This window comes from Liolophura sinensis, chromosome 6, assembly GCF_032854445.1.
Source record: "Liolophura sinensis isolate JHLJ2023 chromosome 6, CUHK_Ljap_v2, whole genome shotgun sequence".
NCBI classification, from domain to species: Eukaryota; Metazoa; Mollusca; class Polyplacophora; order Chitonida; family Chitonidae; genus Liolophura; species Liolophura sinensis.
This window is the reverse complement of record NC_088300.1, coordinates 32,485,809-32,505,998: the sequence shown is the minus strand read 5'-3', so window position 1 is coordinate 32,505,998 and position 20,190 is coordinate 32,485,809. Positions and strand designations below refer to the sequence as shown.

The 20,190-nt window shown below is 37.1% G+C and overlaps 1 protein-coding gene across 1 annotated transcript in view; it reads left to right on the top strand.

Moving 5' to 3' along the window:
* LOC135466408 (spectrin beta chain-like) overlaps positions 1-20,190 on the top strand; it is a 153,590-nt gene that overhangs the window by 58,431 nt on the left and 74,969 nt on the right. Inside the window, 11 exon segments of the mRNA XM_064743860.1 lie at positions 193-375; positions 907-949; positions 1,488-1,619; positions 2,033-2,115; positions 2,485-2,623; positions 3,337-3,536; positions 4,384-4,561; positions 6,140-6,340; positions 6,646-6,741; positions 7,790-7,903; positions 8,360-8,572. Coding sequence (XP_064599930.1) covers positions 193-375; positions 907-949; positions 1,488-1,619; positions 2,033-2,115; positions 2,485-2,623; positions 3,337-3,536; positions 4,384-4,561; positions 6,140-6,340; positions 6,646-6,741; positions 7,790-7,903; positions 8,360-8,572 — 1,582 coding nt within the window.

The following is a 20,190-nucleotide window of genomic DNA, read 5'->3' as shown; positions in this document are numbered from 1 at the left end:
TGTTGAAAACTCAGTGGCATAAACAGATGACTTTCTTAGATTTATGATGTTGTAGTTGCCTTCATTTTCTGCTGGAAGAAATTCTTATTGTAGAACACGAAGAACTATGGTAACAGTTGATAGGCATTTCCGAAAAGTTTATCAATATAATGGTGATTAACACTAATGTTTGTGAATTGATGTTTATTTTAGATACCGAGAAAAGGGCAACATTGAGGCTCAGTACTTTAACATTCAAGCCAAACTGAAAGCAAACGGTCAGAGAGCATACATTCCCCCTGAAGGTATCTTGGTCCACGACATTGAGAGCGCATGGTCAAGCCTTGAGAAGGCAGAGCATGGCCGGGAAGTAGCACTCAGGGAAGAATTAATCCGGTAGGTCAGAGGTTATTTCCTGTATAGTCCCAGTAAATATTTCCACCAGGATTATATTAGGCCAAGAATGATGAGGACTGGACTCCTTCAGACAGAGAAAAGGTATAAAAGTATTTATAAAAGTGAAAGAAAGTAGATGGTAGATAGTTTATTAATTTTTCCAAACTTTCAACATGTGTCACATTAACTTCATCTCCATATCTTCATAACTTCTAGAATAAACAGGGAACTTTTCTTTTATCTTTTGTTTTCAATTTTTTAGTGTTTATAACATTCTCTTCAAGTAGTTCACTCATTTATGTTTGTAACCAAACTTAGATTTGTTTTCAACTCTTCAGTCAGTACAATTATCCCCGCAATTACTTAGATTTAATTTAATTTAATTTAACATCAGTAAGTAAGACACTGATAACCTGAGAGGGGAGCATTTCTTTTGACCATTAGATGCTCTGTTACTCATATCATATTTGTGTAGCTTCATAGGCAGTCAGGAGTAACATTCATGTAAAAATATTCTTCCTCTTATTTCAGACAAGAACGACTTGAGCAGCTGGCTCAGAGGTTTAGGAGAAAGGTAGGGTGATGTTTTTTTTTTTTTTTTATATTCGTCTGTAATGAAAAAGGGGTGTTACAGTATGGGGATGCCTGTCTGTCCGTCCATGCATGAACATTCTTGCGTTACGACATCTACAGAATTGCTTCAGGGGTGATCAGATTTCTCGACTCTTTGTCTCCACCACACGAGTTGAGGCTGATTGAAAACCAATAACATTGCTTCAACATTCACAGAGTTATGCCCCTTTTGGGATGCACAGATTCTGATTGCCTGTTATACGTTGTATCATTTGCAGTTTGCATATCTTTTACATGTACTGTGATTGTTAATGTGAGGTGAAGAATTTAAAACTTACAATTTAAGAAAATGAATGAAGTATGTGAAAATTTAGCAGATATTCTCTTGAAGGATGTGTTTTTCTGTTGAACTTAGAAGTTGAGACAGTTTCGAGAAGACAGAGGTCAGGACAAGAGAACTGATAGTATGTTAAAATGAACTTTGTGCGCTGCTGTAGTTTGTTGTAATGGTGTTCTTTTGTATGCGTTTGTCTTCACAGGCGGCAATTCGTGAATCCTGGCTGAACGACATGTTCCAGATTCTCCAGGAACAAATTGTGTGCAATAATGCCGCACAGGCCGAGGCAAACATTAAAAAACATGAGGCAATCAGTGCAGAGATACTTGCAAGGGTAAGTGTTACAGTCATAACTTGACAAGGAGATAGTTGCCATAGTGATATCCCAGATATACAGTTCCTATATCAGCAGAAAAGTGTGTCAAGTCTATAACTAACATGACTTCAAATTTTCATTTTGGCCGTTCGAACGTCTTCATTTTCTCTGATTGTGACTGACTTCAGCACTTGATAGCCAACAGCAAAATTATAAAAGGACTGTGCCTTGAAAGCTGCAGCATAAATTCATGTGTGTACATGACATCATTGGCAGTTAACTTTATTAAATTAGCTCTTTGCCTAACTGTGAATAGTATTAACAAACATTTTCAAAAAATGTTGAAGTGGTGGGGGGGGGGGGGGGAACCTGAGCAATTTTAAATGTTAATTCAGTCTTACTTAAAATAAGCCTTAATTCGTGTCTTCCAGGGTGACCGGTTTAAGACTCTAAATGAACTAGCCAGTGAACTTGTGGAGGGTCACTATCATTCCAAGGATAACATTCAAAGAAAGTAAGTTTATTCTTTTTGTCTTCATTTAATGATGAAGAATATTTGGTTATTTTTTCCTTGAACATTGATCCATAATGTTCTCAAAGTTTTTTTCCAATTTAAATTTATGCTTCTTGCATTATAGACGTACATGTAGCTCAGACATGGATATTACCGCAGTGTTTGTCCACTGTGACATTGAATCATTATACACATGTTCCAGTAATTCATTTAAACTTAATTTTTAGATCTTCATAGATATCAATTCTCTCTCTGTTCATGCTTGACAGTAATTTTCTTGTATTTGTGAGGATTTCTGAAGTCAATCAGATTTCAAGGTGAAACATCTTGGCACAGTGTTTTACGGTGTTGTTGTTGTTGCTTGTGCAGAAATCAGCAAATCAACCAACAATGGCGGGAGTTAGTGGAGGAGCTAGAGAAGAGGAAGTTCTTGTTATCTGGCTTTCAGAACCTGATGGGCATGTTCAGGGAGATAGAGACCATACAGGATGAACTGAAAGAAGTCGAGGTTGGTACAACACTTCAGATTTCTGCAATTGGATCAGCCACTTTCTTTGCTGTGTTGTACATAGACATCAGACTTACTCAGTTATACTTCCTCTCCAGCCGTACATGGAAAGGTCTTGCAGCAACCTGCGGATGGTCGTGGGTTTCCCCCTGGCTCTGCCCCGTTTCCTCTCACCTTAATCGTGGTCGCCGTCGTATATTCTTGAGTGCGGCATAAAACACCAATCAAATAAATAAATGAACACTCAGTTATATTCCAGTCTGCTATTATAGAAACAAGACATTTCTGCATTTCCTAGTTCAAGTCTTAATGTACATGTACAATTTAGACACATTGTTCATCCTTGTGTTTTGGGAAATATATTTTGCCACACCATTTGTCCTTGCCATCTCATAGCCAGAAATTCACGGTTGAACGCAGATACCAGCGTAATTTTCATCTGGCGTGTAGGAGTTTAATAAGGGCTGATCAGACTGGCCTTTCGATTATCGACATGTAATTACAAGTGACCTACCTAACGTTTGTAAACGTGTGTGGTAGGGTCTGCCAGTAATCAGACACCAATCAAATAAAAGAAAGAAATAAATACACTTGTAAACAATCAATCATGTAAAAGAAAGAGTCTCTAAAGAATGCTGTGCACTGACACAAAATTCAATGGTGGAACAATATTTGTATTTCAACCTTTCTGATTGTTTATAATACTTCTCCAGACCAAAGTCAAAGTAGAGGACACAGGCAAACATCTTCAGGCTACTGAGGATTACCTCCAAAAACATGGTTTGCTGGAGGCACAGCTCAAGGCGCTCACAAAGCGTGTGCGTAATCTCAACAGGAAGTCTCAGCAACCATCCCACCAGGAGAGCCCCATTCTGAACAAGAACTTGAAAGACCTTAATGAGCAGCTAGATAGGTAAAAAAAAGTCCCATATGTTCTGTTCGAGAAAACGGATCCTTTAAATCTTCAACCTTATCAAAAACTAAAGCACCTTTTTCGGAGGAATTTATGCATACAATTATTATGAAAATGATGCTAAAAATGATTTGTTGGTGTTATTAAAAATGCAAGCTTCATAAAACTGTGCAAATTATTTCTCTACACCTCGTAGTTCTCTCAGAATTTTCCAGAATATTGGCCACATAGGCTGTTGATAAGATTGAAGGTTGAAGGCTGAAATAGTTGTGAGAATTGGTTAAAATTGGACTTGAAGTAAAGACAAACCTTAATAAAGGCAGCGCAGTGAATCAGGAGCCTTTCACTAGTGCAATTGCTGTGAGTTCAAGCTCATCTTGTGCTGGTTTCCTCTCTAGCTGTACACGGGAAGGTCTGCTATCAGCCTGCGGATGGTTGTGGGATCCCCCCAAGCTCTCCCCAGTTTCCTCCCACGATACAACTGGCCACCATCGTATATGTGAAATAAAAAATTCTTCAGCTCGACATATAACACCATTCAAATAAACAATAGTACCAGTCTCATCTTAATACAGCACAATTGGAACGTTCTTTTTTGGACTAAAGTCAGTTACTTAATATCAGGGTTAATCTTCATACACATTAATAAACTTCCTTCTCAAGGCCATTAAGAGCAGGGTTTCTTGTACAGGCCTACTAATTTATTCAAAGATGCCCTTTTTCCCTACTTCGGGAAATCAATCCCAACTGTACATTTGACATTTCATCCATAATTTTAACAAGATAGTTCTGATTGATTTTTGTACTGCTTTTTTTTTTTTTTTTTTTTTTTTTTTTTTTATCTCAGAATAAATGGGTTGAGCAACCAACGAAAGTCCAAGCTGGAAGAGGCCAGGTCGTATTATCAGTTTCTGCAGGACTCTGAGGAAGAAGAGCGGTGGGTCGTGGAGAAAATTGACGAGGCGAATTCCACAGAAGTGGGCAAAGATCTCAACGCTGCTCTGCGTCTGCTGAAAAAACAGGAGGTAAAGCTGTAGAAGCGCACAAGCTTTTTATTTGCTCTTCAGTGGGATTATGAAGACGCATTCTTATTGATGGGTTATTTTAAATACTATTGATATTGACTCAAAAAGTTGATCTTCTGTTTCTGTGTCACTTTTTTTTTTTAACTTTTATCACAAAATTCAACCATGCAGGATTATTTTTCCCCCAAGTACAGAAAATACTAGATCTTCAAGACCAGAACATGGAACACATGGATCTGAGAAATATAGCACCCTCTGAAGTAAAAGCTTCATAAGTGATTGAACTACTTCTGTATTGTCCTGACAAAAGTTGTCTCCCTTGATTTTCATATAGGTAAAGTGTGTTTGAGATTTTTAAGCACGAATATTTTGTTTTATACGATGATCAAAGCATGGCTTTAAAGTGCAGTTATTAAATATTTTATGTACAAGTGTGTTTAATCTTTTTCTGATTATAATTATTACGTGTAGGAAAAGGGAACTCAAAACAGCTTAAATAGCATATATTGTGTACATTCTTTTTTTTTTGACAAATTTTTAAATGAGAAAACATAAGTGGATAGAAAAACATATGCCCTCAAAGGTCAGAAAAATCTTTCAAAGCATTTAATTATTTTTTGGGGGCTGAGGTCATTTTGAATGGGAGGGGCTTTGTGTCTGATGACCCTATTTCTTCTAATTTTTGGGACAGATATTAGTTGTGCTGAAAGCAGAATGTTATTTTTCTTTCCCAGTTTTTTTAGAAAAGTAAAGATATGAGTATGTTGTTCATTAGATGGACTAACCATGTGATGAAAAAGAAACAATATTTTTACTACAATTACATGTAAACTGACTAAAAAGAGCAGACCAGGTGTCCAAAAAATTAAAACAAATAGGGTAAGTGAACGTCATTTATACATTGAAATAAAGAAAACTGACTAACATGCAGGAACATTCCAGGACTGCAACCATCAGGCCCCATTTAAACCGACTCTTTCTGGATTTTTCGCTGTATTTGTGTAATATAAAGCTAAGAGTATAAGAAGGAGAAGGGAAAAACAATATTTTCTGTTCGTTTCTTAAATGGAATTACACTGAAGTTTACCAAAGCTTTGGAAGCCTTAAATTCATAAAGTCATCATCCAGATTTTTGGTCAAACAGCCCATACTCCAATTTCCACTGCATGCCGCATCACACGCTGCACAGTGCGCGCTGCAATGTCATAAAATAGAACACTACACTGCTTGCAGTGGAAAATGGCCTTTATGCAGAAGTTTTGTCTTTATTAGGACTTTTGGGAAGGCAGCCTTTTTACTGGCATGTCTTAGCTTGGGTAGGGCAGCTTTTACACTGGTTTTGTTTCTTTTGAGATTTTTGACAAGGCAGTCTTACGCTGGTTTTCTTCTTATTGACATTTTTGGTAAGGCAGTCTTATGCTGGTTTTGTTTTTATTGAGAAATTAGGCAAGGCAGCCTTGTGCTGGTTTTGTTTTGTTGAGATTGTTGGCTAGGCATGCTTATGCTGGTTTTGTTTTGTTGGTATTTTGGGTTAAACAACACAAGCAGCACAATAAGAGAGATCTTTTTTGTTAAAAGGGAATGGAAGCAGAAATGGAAGGCCGCTGGCCCGTGACAGAACGGGTATGCGAGACTGGACAAACACTTGTCAAGAAAAATCACTGGGACAAAAAAGAGATCGGACTGCGGATGAGGAACCTCAAAGATAAGTGGGCAGAGTTACGGGACCTAGCAAAGGCAAGACGTACAAGACTTGAGGATGCCATAGAAGCTCAACAGGTAAAAAAGAAAAACTTGCAGTGGTTATTGAATCGTGGTGGATTGGATTTATTTTAGTGTATTGCTGGAGAGGACAGTTTTTGCTATTCCATTCAGTTCTTGTTTTATGTAAGCATATTGGCAGTAATAGGTAATTTTTTAAGAATGTGATAATTTTTACAGTAACAAACTTATTCAGGAAATCGTCATCTGTGAAGTAACCAATTCTAACATTATCACAAAATCACTTCTGTGTAGAAGTGGCAAAGATTCCTTGACATGTTTACCCCTAATTAACAGACTATTTTTTTGTCTCTTTTGTATAGTATTATACAGATGCTAATGAAGCTGAAGCCTGGATGAGAGAGAAGATGCCATTGGTCTGTAGTGATGACTATGGGCGGGATGAAGCCAATGCACAGGTAAGTGGGTTATTTTGCCAACCTAATCTCCTGCAAACTCTTATTTAAGAAAGGTCAAGAGAGGTCAAAAAATTGTAATTTGGTCTGAAGCATTTTGTTTAATTTTTATTTTTTGTTATTTTATTTATTTCTTTCTTTTTAATTCTTCATGTTTTCAGGAATCTGTTTTGCTCATTTCATTTAAGGCCCTCTAGAGATGAATGCTTGCCAAATTTTCTTTCCAACTTTTTTCTTTTAGTTGTTTTTCTTTAATAATTTGACTGAAATGGTTGGTTAATTAATTTGCCTAAAATGGCTGCTAACTACCAAAGCAAAAAAAAATAGGCATGTTCGTGCGATTGCAGATGAAAAAAGAAAATTGCTGATCTCTTCCATTGCTCATTCATCACGCAACCTTCAGTCACCACCAAGAAGATTTATCTCTTTGTGTAAAACAGTATGACAATCATAGCTGTCTTTGTATCCTGGATGATACACTTTATTTGAACGGCAATATTAGAACTGTCCATCAAGCGCATACATTTTACAATGACGCGCTGTCATAGGATAATAGGACAGGTTCTTTTTTATATATTGCTGACGGACAATTTCATCTATCATGTTTACCGATGACCACTAAGACCGTGTATATACATCCACAAATAGGACATTGTCTTGTTTTTCTGTTGTTAGGCCACATCATTTTACATATTGGTTTAATAGGCAGAATGAATCTTTTTTTTTCAATGGCAGATGAGGGTATAAAGTATAACTGAAAAATCTTCAAATTTGTGGCAGATATAGAATGCACCAGTAATTGCTCCTGCTAAGGATATAATTACGTGATGTGAAAGCCTTGAATAACCGGAAAATTTTGTTAAACGTTTTATTGGACAAAAGTACTAAGCTGAATTTTCAATTTTATTTTTTTTTTTTTTGAAGGGAATTTTTTAATGTCAACTCACTTGTGAAACATTAGATAAATGAATGGACAAAGTCTGATTACGTTACATCTATTGTGGCGTATGTTTCTTGGTTATTGTGTGGATCTTTGTCCTTGTTTTCTCAGGCATTGCTGTCTCGTCATTGTCGTCTGGAGGAAGAGATCAAAGCCTTTGATTCAGAAATAAAACGACTTGATGAGCTTGCCTCCCTGATGACAAAAGCAGCCCATGAGCATAATGTAAGTGGCTATATTATGATCGTTGACATGTTCGAAAAAACAGCCGTCTTTATGGTCCATCTATTGCTCATTATCTTGTCACTTAAATTCATGATCAGTTGCTTCAAGATAATGTTTTTCTTCGTTTTTTCTATTCATAACCAAAAAAAAAAATAATAATAATATAGTCACTGATTGCCAAGAACATTCGTGTATATCATGAGATTGTGTAAATCATGAATGAACTAATTCACTCCCCCACCACACAACCCCCACCCCAATTGATGGACATGCTAGGATAAGACTCCAGGGGTGGGGTGGGATGTGAGAGAGAGGCGTTGCTATGGTAATGTATGGGATCTCTAGTTTCCCCCATCCACAAGACTGAGCACTGTTCTATACCTGAAATATTCCTGAGTATCGCGCTAAACAACAATTAAATACATAAATAAAACTTTGGGCTCTTCTTTGTCTTAGATATCCCCTAAGAAGTTCGCCCCAGCGGAAAATGGCACAGTTCCAGAAGAAAATGGTTTTGATGAAGAAATTGTGGATGTTCCACAAGAAATAGAGGTGGAAGAAACTGTGGAGAAAGAGGTCATGAGAGATGTCATGGAAACAAAGCAGGTGCCGCAGGTCAAGGCCATGTATGCATATAAAGGTCAAGGAATGAAGATTGATAAGGGGGAGGTAAGTCAGATTTTCACTTCACTATCCTTCTAAGCCTGCTATAACCACAGATACCTGTTAATTTTCCCTGAGTTATGATGTGAGTTGCCCATAAACATTGGTGCCTAACTTGCACAGCCTGTGAGAAAGCAGCCATAAAAATCTTGACATAGGTTGACCGTCAAAATCTGAACCTTCTGGGATGGGCAGATATCATGGTTACGGTACTTAATAACATCAGGCAGCCAGCACTGAACCTCATCACTGCCTGATGTTTTGTCCCCAAGAATCGTCAAGAATCTCAAATTTTCACCAATAAAAATCACACCTGCCCAAAGGTTAGATGGTTTCCATTGATTTTCATACTAAACTTACATCTGTACTCCAGATATTACTGGCTGGCAACAGACAAAGACTTTACACACTGAAATACAAAGAATTATATTTCCTCTCAAAAAGCAGAAGTGATGATCAGGCTTACCAATGGAGAAATTGTTTTAGTATATGCTTATCTTGTGAATGCCTTGCTTAATATTGGAATAATGGAGTATGATGCTGTGTAAGAGCAGATACTGTGTACGGTATCTGCAGATACTGTGTACGGTACGTACTGTGTACGGTATTAACACATTAAGGAAGTGTTAATACTGTGTCAGCTGTCTAGTTATCAGTAGCACTATGAAAATTGGCAGTGGTAGCCACTGCCTTCAGTTCGTCCTAATTATTTTTATTTGATCAAAGGTATTTTACAGTCACATAAAATAACAAGCGATCACTTAAGTTGGTTTTCACCTGACCCAACCTACTCACCCTCAATGAAGATAACATTGTCTAGTCATGGGATTGATGGGTTACGAATCCAACATGGAGTAATAACTTTTATAGGGATAATATTCCCAGCAGTAGCTGTAGTAGTGCTAGGATAGGTAGACAAGCATGTCCTGAAAACCTCGAATTGAAAGCATGTCAGGGGGGTCATCAGTGCAGTGCAATGACCCAGGAGCCTTTCACCAATGTGATAACAAGTTCAAGTGCAGCGCATGCTGCCTTTCTCTCCTGATGGTCTGTCAGCAACCTGTGGATGGTCATGGGTTTTTCTGCACGCTCTGACCAGTTTCTTCCCACCATATCACTAGCCGACGTCATATAAGTGAAATATTCTTCAGAACAGAATAAAACACCAATTAAAATATATCAAAGCATGTCCCGATAAGCTATTTCTTCAAGTCTCTTACAGTTGTCCTCATGTTCTAGCTGACTCGCATTGTCACAAAATAACCTGAATATCTTGTAAATGTGGAGATTCTGACCTGTCTTTTATTATACTGGCATTGAACAACATAACTTTTCGGTTTTCATTGAACCGCAAAAAAAAAAAAAAAAAAAAAAAATTTTGCGCATTGATTAATTAATGGAATTTAATTTTGGCTCCATCATTATTTATGGATGAATTACACACACACACACATCACGCTAGGAGATTGAGTTGCTTGATGATGTCAAACAAAGCCCCCATATTGTCGACAGTTTTCAGTGCACAGAAAATGTTAACTCGCATTCATCAGCATTTTCAGATGATTCATTTGCAATCATTTCTTTTGAACCTATTAGAAAATATTCCTTATCATTCATTTACAATCATTTCACTTTTACCTTTAAAGAAATCTTCCTGTTATCATTCATTTACAATCATTTCACTTATCCTCGTATCTCATTTAAAGGCAAAGAAAACATTAAAGTATTATATCAGATGAAAAACCATTAAACATTGTCCTGGAAAAAAATTTGCTTTATTTTTTTTAGAATTTTTCATTTAAAATGCATTTAAAACACAGGATTCTATGGTGGTCTGTTGGGACCCAGAGGGTATCAGTGACATCACAGCAAATATTTTTGGCTTGAAATAGTTTGTTTCAAGGTCAATGTGTTGAATGCATTCATAACTCTTAATGAAGATGCATTTTGAATGATGAAATGTAACAATCTATGAGTGTCAAGTGGCAAAAAGCTGAAGTGACATCCCTTCTTCCAGTATGGTCAGAAAAGGCCAGAGAAGCATACAAAGTTTTAAATGCATCGAAAAATATATTAAAAAAATAAATCAAACCATTTTCCTAGACAGTATGTAATGGTCTTTCTTCTGACATGTACTTATCGCTAATGTGTTCTTGGCCATACTGTACAAGGAACTGGAAATGTCCATATTCTGCGATTCATATTGTTCATAAGCACGTGATAACAACAAGCAGTCAGCTGATGCGTTGGGGGTTGGGGGGTGAGAGGTTTAGAAGTGGCTGTGCTGTCCCACGTTTGTTGAAGACCATGGATTTTTCATGACTATGACTTACATGTGCATGAAATGTCACATGGAAAAGTTAATACATAACATGGCTAAACTTCATACATAACCTGGCAAAAGTTCATATATAACCTGGCAAAAGTTCATACATAACCTGCCAAAAGTTCATACATAACCTGCCAAAAGTTCAGACATAACCTGCCAAAAGTTTGTACATATTCTGCTAAAAGCTCTTCCATTGTAGTGAAAAATTCATGAGTATTAAAGTAAACATCACAATAAGAAGAAAAAAAACAAAACGATTGATCAGGATGTTACCATGTATATCTAAAACTTTGGAAAGCTGACATTTGTCAGTGTATATCGTTGATGATGGTGTACCTCTCATTCCTAGTTGTGGAGGGGAGTACATTTTAGAAATTTTCATGCATTGCTTCTTGTGATGGTACAGTGGTCATTTTATCTTTTATTTTTTTTTTTTTTCGTTTCTGTTTGGTTAGCCCTGGAGTGGACATCCATTGTCCATGTTACACACTTTTCATAAATGGTGAGTGTGATGGGATTTTGTTTGCGCTTACGGTAAATGACATAAAATTTTGCCCATGACTGAGTTGTCCACATTGTTTGAGTTCTGTTGACTGTAAAAGGATGTTTTGAAGCTTGATATCCTGCTGGGAAAAGGTAGCATACAGTACGAACAGTAATATGATATTTACTGACCTAAGTGCACTTTTTGGAGCGAAATTTCACATTGTTTGTCGTGCGCATGTGATAGTTCCTCGAAGAGTGGGAATTATACAAATACACATCAGTGGTTGCCAAGGAATCGATCATCTACATTGTTCAGACTATTTTCATCGGAAGGAGATTTACTGCTTGGATAAATTGATGGGGGTTACTGTTGAATCCTACACACAAACGGTTGTGAGTGCATGGGCCATCAATGCTCAGTATAAACGATTGTGTCAAGCAATGACACAAACTGTCCTTAATGCCGTCTCCTGCATGTCCGTAGAAGCACAAAGTAAATTACAATCATACCTTAATTCCTCGACCTTTTCGCATGTGAAAGAACAACTTTTAGTGCAATTTATTTGATTTTGGAGACGAAACTGCATTGGTTGGATTGGCCTGTCTCAGGGCTTCAAACAAAGTAAAATTTTATCTCTGTGCATGAATAAACATCTTCTAAACATGCAAAACGGTTGAAGAATTACAGTTATCTACCCTCTCAAAAATAAAACAAAAAAAGAAAGTATATAAATCGTATTTTTAGCAAGGGCTCGCTTTATGAAGTACATGTAGTTGGAACATCCATTTGTTGTAAGTTCCCTGACATCGGGTGAAGAGATATGTCACTCATAATATATTATATATAAATATTACTCAGGGCTGAAATAACAATGTACACAGCCAGGTAGAAAAAAAAATCAGTAAGATGCTGAATGTTACCATTGTCGCATTGGATTCTTTTTCTTTCTTCCTTTTTTCTTTTTTTTTTTTATGACGTGGTCAGTGTGCAATTTAAAAACCCTTGTGGTATAAACGGAATGGGTACCAACTTCTTACATTTTTGAAAACAAAGACATTATGCAAAGTAAAAAGACTGTTTCCTATCCCTGTGCAGTTTCTACCTGCCACAGAGAGAAGCAAAACAAGTAGAATATTAAGCGCTAAGTGTGCAGAAACATATGTTAATTGCAGGGTAGTTAACACCTATAATGTAGCTGTAGATGAGGGTTAAGGCAGCTGTACCTTTGACTAGTCCAGTTGTTCTGGAAACACGTGTGCAAAAACAGAAAGAAAATATTGTGTCACCAACAACATAATGACACATGTAATGTATGCTTTTACTGATTGTATCCACTGAAAACAGGCCCCGATACCCCAGTTGGCAGAGCATATGCTTTGGGGGCGGTAGGTCCAGGGTCGATCCTGGGTTGGGCCACACCTAAGACCTTGAAAGGGGAAGTTGTAGCTTCCTTACTTGGTGTTCAACATTAAGGGTAAGTTGTCTCATTGAAGCAGCACTAGATAAAAGAAGGGTGGAAATCCGTCCTGCTACAAGGAGGCACATTACATTAACTCTAAGGATTCCTTTGTGGTCATTTGACTGAAAAATTGTTGAGTATGGCATTAAACCCCAAGCACTCACTCTGTGCTCACTGAAAAGGGCTGCAGGTTATCTTATCTGTTTAGTCTGCAGAAATGTCTTATTGTCATTACAACCCTAGCGCCCCCAGTTATGCACATCTCTGCCCAAGTTGAGTGTCAAGTTTCCACATGTGGAGTTAGCACTGAATAGGATTACCCATTCCCCCATTTCACGCCCCTCATTCAGGGCAGAGTCTGCCTTTACACATGCATCCAAGCTTTACGGATATATTTTCTCGCTGAAGGATTGCTTATGTTCAGACAAAAGTTTGTGTTGCAGACTGTTATATAGCATATGGTTTGTTGACGCAAATCGCAAGGACTGGGGATTTTATTCTTACGTAAAATCCTTTTCAGGTGTTCCTTTGTCTCTTTTGTTCATTCTTCATCCATTGTGGGCTTCCTGGTAACTCTATCCGTGACCGTACTAATTTAATAGGATAAATGGCTAAAAAATTCTCCCCAGAAAAAGTGCATGATTAGACGCAGATAAATTTGTGTATGTACTAGTATTACTTTTAATGCCTAAACTTGCAATTTTCCAGGAATATATTATCCTAATTTTTTTAAAAAAAGCCCCAAATACCTTTCTAAGATGAATAGACGACTCGGAATCAACTTAATGATTTTAGATCATTTATCAAACTAACGTTAAGGATTTGTACGTGTTAAATCCTTTCTTCTGAGCATTACCACCACAATATGGCTGAGATATTGCCGATGTGGCGTTAAACCATAATCATTCATTCATCGCCACAATATGGCTGAAATATTGCCGATGTGGCGTTAAACCATTATCATTCATTCATTCTGAGCATTACTCTTTAAAATGGAGTTGTTTGCAGGTGAAGCAGACATTTTACACCACATTCCACTAGGCTACAACAGATAAAATCACCACACATTGTACTTCCTTCTCCTACCTGTATGATGTAAGGATCTGTGAAATGTAATTGTGTGAAACAATGTCTGTAATGGTTCAGTAATAAAGCTAATAAAACAGATATTAACAAAAACAAGGTCAACACAGGTGTTTTTCATTTTTTGAATTTTTTTTCATTATTGGTGACTGTGCATATTTTTCCGTCAGTATACAATTTCACAAGCACATTATGACCAGGTGACCTGCAGTGGTGACTGTGTTACAAAGCTGTTGTTCACCTTTTGGAGTTTCTAGGATACTGATATTGACTAGGATCATGGGTTTATATCCTCTGTCCACTGATTCCACTGTCAGTTCCACTTTTCCAAACAGTTTGCAACACCAAAGACGTTAAAAAGGACGCCTATTGCTGCCATGCTTGGTGCTCACCACTAAGAGGTTAGAGAAAGGGACAGGACTGGTTAGGCCTAGTGTCTGTATAATGTGTCTAATTGTAGTGTCATGTCTGGTGTCTTCAGCATGATACTTCAGTGGTGTCAGGTGACACAGCATATATATACACACCCCTAATAACTTTTCGTTGTATGATCATACTTACAAACTTTCCTGTCACCTCCTGCAATGCTCAGTGAGGTAAGGACCACAAACAAATTGAAAGCATTATTGTCTATTATCGTATAAATTTTGGCCTTGATTCATTTTATTGGCTTGGCTTTTACAAACATGACACCTAATGGAAACGTACAGGCTGTAACTGGTATATGTATGTGATTGGTAACAGGTTCTTCAGAGCCTGTATATGCATATATACCAGGCAGTGATATCAACGGGGCAAAAAAATGAATTGTTGGGAATTAATAATTAGCCAGTCTTCCATTTCCTGAACAAATTAAACCGCCCTTTTACAGCCATGCACCTAATCAACACCAGAGTGTTATAGCCATTGTGTGGCTGAATCCAAAGACTGATTTCAGTTCCAAGTAATAGGAGTGTCCAGTTTTATACAGCATTTCATGGTTAGTGAGAAAACTGATATTGATTTTGCCCGTGATCTCCCAGCACTTGTGTTGTAGTTACGGCTAGTTTGTTTGATGATATGAAATAGTCATGAGCTAGCGGATTGTCCGTATGTGCAGACTAAAAAGAATCTTCACCAGAATTGAAAAGCAGTTTTGATAACTCGGGAGATAATTAGACATTGCGGGGTGTTTTTTTTTTTCCTTTCATGATATCTTGTCAGTGTCAAGAAAAGAAGTCTAAGACTGTTTACAATACAATATGTAGATGGGTTAGCTATCAATGTGATATGACAGTCCAGTTTGCATGCTTAGAGACAAATTGCCTATGTAATTTAGCCCTCCATGATTAAACATTTTGAGGTATTGATGGAACCATTGATTTTTGACCATCATAGAAACCATCATCATTTGATCGCTGATGGTGTGATCATTGTTCTCAAGTTCTGTCCACCTTTCATTGTCATACCATTATTGATAGCCGTTGCCTTGGGTTAATTAATGTGTTGAGCAGTTCTCTAGGTTTTGTTTCTGTTTTTTGCGCAGAACATTATAATATTCATGATATTCATAATATATATGCATAGGCTGTGTTACATGTATTTTACTTTTGCATAATTTTTTTGTTTCCAGCTCTAAAAGGACTGTTCTCATGACATTTCTTGTTTTCTAATGCAATATTGACGGTTCAAGAGGAGAATTACATATGAGAATGTCGGAATTCTAATACCCTGGTTGACCGTTTTGTTTGCAAGTTGTTTGATATGCATGTACAATGTTCATAAATGTTCAGGTATATGGTTGGACTTTATTGAAGGTCGTCCATATTCTGGCAAGGTCAGACATGAATCTTGAGAGTTTACACTTTTTTTTCTCTCATAAACTTACAAACTTGTCAATTTGATTATTTTTGTGCAGCAGATTTGACAACTCAAATTGGCAAAGCACACCTGGTTTCTCATAACCCTTTGGCAAACTCTTATTAATCCTATCTTGATCCTGGCTGCCAGACAGCTGTATTATTCATGTCTTTACACTTATCTTTTAATGGAAAAGATCAAGCCTATCCTGCTGTTTAGGATCCACCAATAAATTGATTTTCAATTATCACATAGAAATTAAAGTGCGATTCTGCGATAAGGTATGCATCACCTGTCGTCCACTAGCAGCGACCTGTTTACAACACGATCTTAGTTCTGTCGAGTCCGCTAATATGACCAGCGCCGTAGGTTACAGTGGGAAGTGTCTCCATTTCTCCATTCATCACTGTGACACAACTCAGTATTAGACTCTGTTGGTCCACTAACTGTGACCAGCCCCTATGGCTCTGTCTGTAGATCCAGAGCCAATCCTGGGTCGAATCACACCTAAGACTCTTAAAAGAGGAAGTTGTAGCTTCCTAGCTTGACGCTTAGCCTTAAGACTGACATATATGCCACAACTGGTTGACCTGTATCAGTATAATGGCTCAGGCGGGACTGTTTACTAGCCTTCAGTTAAGGCGTCTCAGTGAAGCAGCACTAGATAAGAGTGGCGGAAAACGGTCTTACAACAAGGAGGCACATTACATGCACTGCAAGGACTTAGTTGTTAAGTAGGAAGGTTAAAATTCCAGCGCTCACTGACTCTGCAAACCTTAAGGTCAAAATGGTAAAAGTTGGCACAATAAACATATCAACATGGAACATAATGGTAAAAGTAGGCACAATAAACATATCAACATGTAACATAATGGTAAAAGTAGGCACAATAAACATATCAACATGGAACATAATGGTAAAAGTAGGCACAATAAACATTTCAACATGGAACATAATGGTAAAAGTTGGCACAATAAACATATCAATATGGAACATAATGGTAAAAATAGGCACAGTAAACATATCAACATGGAACTTAATGGTAAAAGTTGGCACAATAAACATATCAACATGGAACATAATGGTAAAAATAGGCACAGTAAACATATCAACATGGACCATAATGGTAAAAGTTGGCACAATAAACATATCAACATGGAACATAATGGTAAAAATAGGCACAGTAAACATATCAACATGGACCATAATGGTAAAAGTTGGCACAATAAACATATCAACATGGATCATAATGGTAAAAGTAGGCACAATAAACATTTCAACATGGACCATAATGGTAAAAGTTGGCACAATAAACATATCAACATGGAACATAATGGTAAAAGTAGGCACAATAAACATTTCAACATGGACCATAATGGTAAAAGTTGGCACAATAAACATATCAACATGGAACATAATGGTAAAAATAGGCACAGTAAACATATCAACATGGACCATAATGGTAAAAGTAGGCACAATAAACATTTCAACATGGACCATAATGGTAAAAGTTGGCACAATAAACATATCAACATGGAACATAATGGTAAAAATAGGCACAGTAAACATATCAACATGGACCATAATGGTAAAAGTTGGCACAATAAACATATCAACATGGAACAGTAGATTATTATTGGCTATTAGATTTTTACATAATTTATATGAATACCTGTATCGGATTGTTACCATGGATTGATGTGTTCTTTATAAACATTCTGCAGCTTGCATATAGGTGCTCGGCACATAGGTGCACAGCATATAGGTGCACGGCAACTTCACAGGAGATACTAAGCTACATGTAAAGAGTAGAGTTCAGTGCTCAAGGTATTCTATTATCATATACTGAAGGTGGTGTAAATGCATGTCAGGCATTTGAAGCCTATATAATAGTAAGAATAACATCTTAAGTAAGGTAAACTGGTAACTCGGTTTAAATTGAAAATTTTCTTCCTCAAGGCCTTCACAAAAAACAATGTTTAGGAACACCTTCCACATATTTCATTATCACATCAAACACATTTGAGGTTCTGGTTTTAACATACATGTAAATTGAAGACATTAACAATTCTAAACTAATAAAATTATTCTCTCAGATTATAAGACAAAAAGAAGACAATAAGAACAATGACTGCCAACCTTGCAACAGTCCCAACCAGCAGGTGAGACAGGGTATTGGGAAATGCCTCATTACTGATGCCTTCCTGCTCCACCCCATGGCGTCTAACCCCCTACACAAATGTAGAAATCACAAGAAGTAAGTTGGAAATAATTGTGGTTATCCTCAAGCTTCTCCTATCATAATGTTGGCCGTCAGTGAAGGCCTACAAGTGAAATGTTATTGAGTACAGCATAAAACACCAATCAGGAAAGTAAATAAATAAATAAATAAATGTTGTAGTCAGATTTTACCAAATTTCTACAGCATCATATGTACACTAGTTATTGGGAAGAACATTGCTCATTTTCCAAATCATGTAGAAGAGTCTAAGCGTCGAAACAGACATTTGCATATCAGCCATTCTCCAATAAGGGTGTTCCAGATTTTCCATTTATTTTCTGTTGACTTATTTTTTTCACGGTTGTTTTGGGTCTGTCCCTCCATTACTTTGTAAGCACACTATGTGTTTCCTTATGACCAAGAGGTATTCAGCACTTTGCACGGTATTTGAAGTGAAATATTGTTGAGAAAGTATAAGCATATTGCACAGTCAGTTAACTATGAGAATATACCTTTGTATTGGAAAGATAGACATTGAAAGAAATGAAATTCCAAACTATCATAGGTATATATCACCCATATTAGGCAGTTCTGTGTATTACCTGGTATGCAAGCTAAACATTGCAGTCAGTAATAATATTTGGTTAATGAACGCTTAGAATTGCTGTAAGAAAAGAAAAGGTTTTATTGATTCTGATTGATGCAACATATTCAGTAATTGTCAGTCAGAGAACGATGATCAAATAAACGGCAAAAAAAAAAAAAGTCCATTTCATTGAGTTTTCAGGACATATTGGTCCTTTGTAAGCTTTCTACTATTTATCGTGGTTGCCATGAGATTGCGCAACAAAACAGTTCACGTTAATTATTATATATTTACTGGTTTAAGTAGCATTTGGGATGGAAAACTACCACAGCGGTGCTTTGAGGTACTGACTGTGTGAGAATGCCTTTTGAGCCTTTGTATAAGTACAAAGCCTGACCTGAATGGACCTATTGCATAATGACAACATTATGCATGACAGGATATCAAATGTGTACTTTGTTCAAACGTGTATTAAAAGTTAACCCAGGTTTATAATCTTAATACACGTCTTGGTCAAACACAAAACTAATGACAAGTTAATACAGACTCAAAGTTAATACCCGGCTTAACTGCTTAAACATGGTCGAACAACAGGGACCGCATTGTTATTTATCTCACATCAGACAAAATACTCCGCTTTTCATTGGACAACAACAGTCACATGGAGTACAGATATGTTCTGTAATCCTGCAGACGACGTCAAATCTCCCTTTGTTGAGGTCCAACAATGATCACAACGCCGATGCGATTCACCTATACATCGGTCTTCTACACTGAATTGATGGGTCTTTGCAGGATAAATTTGTTACATAATGACTACAGTGATAGGATACGTAAATATATGGTGTCAATAATCCTCATATTAGGCTTCGCTGACGCCTCGCCCAATCTGAGGATTATTGACACCATATATTTGCGTATCCTATCACTGTAGTCATGTGACTAATAATGTTCTCATTGTCCTAAAAGAGTGGCGTATAGCTCCAGGGCTGATATGGTGGAAGAGATTTGATCCCATGGGCAGATTCGAGAAATAGCACTTCATCATTAATTAAATGGGTAGGTTGTAATCAATTAAATAGTATATCTCGATCAATCTTTTATCATGTATCCTTTCATGATCCACTACACAAAGTGGCCTCAATAGAATACATGTCTAAACAAATGACTATTTACACCAGGAGTCATTTTCTCCGGGGGGAAACTCTCAGTCCACCAAGGCTTTAAAACCACGTATGAAACCAAATAATTCCTCTCCCCCCACCCCACCCCCCTTTTTTTTTTCTCTCTTTTCACTTTGAGTGTTTATACAGTCATGTATGACATCACAAAACTCTGGCATCGCTGACATGCAGTTACTGCAAAGAAACCCTGCATTTATTGCCTTTGTGTTTCATGATCTTATTCCTGTTTTGAAATGTCATGTTTTGGTTATTATACCCTGAACACGACTGTTTAAAAGCCATTCAGTTTGAAACGTCTGTCCTGACTTTGATTCTCTGAGTGCCATTTTATGTATCAGTGGGTCATACATGGTTGCAGAGTGACTGCGTGACCTAAGGGATTAAACTATATTTGTTTCTCTCGTTAGCCGATTGAGCGTTGTCGTTGTAGTGTTAC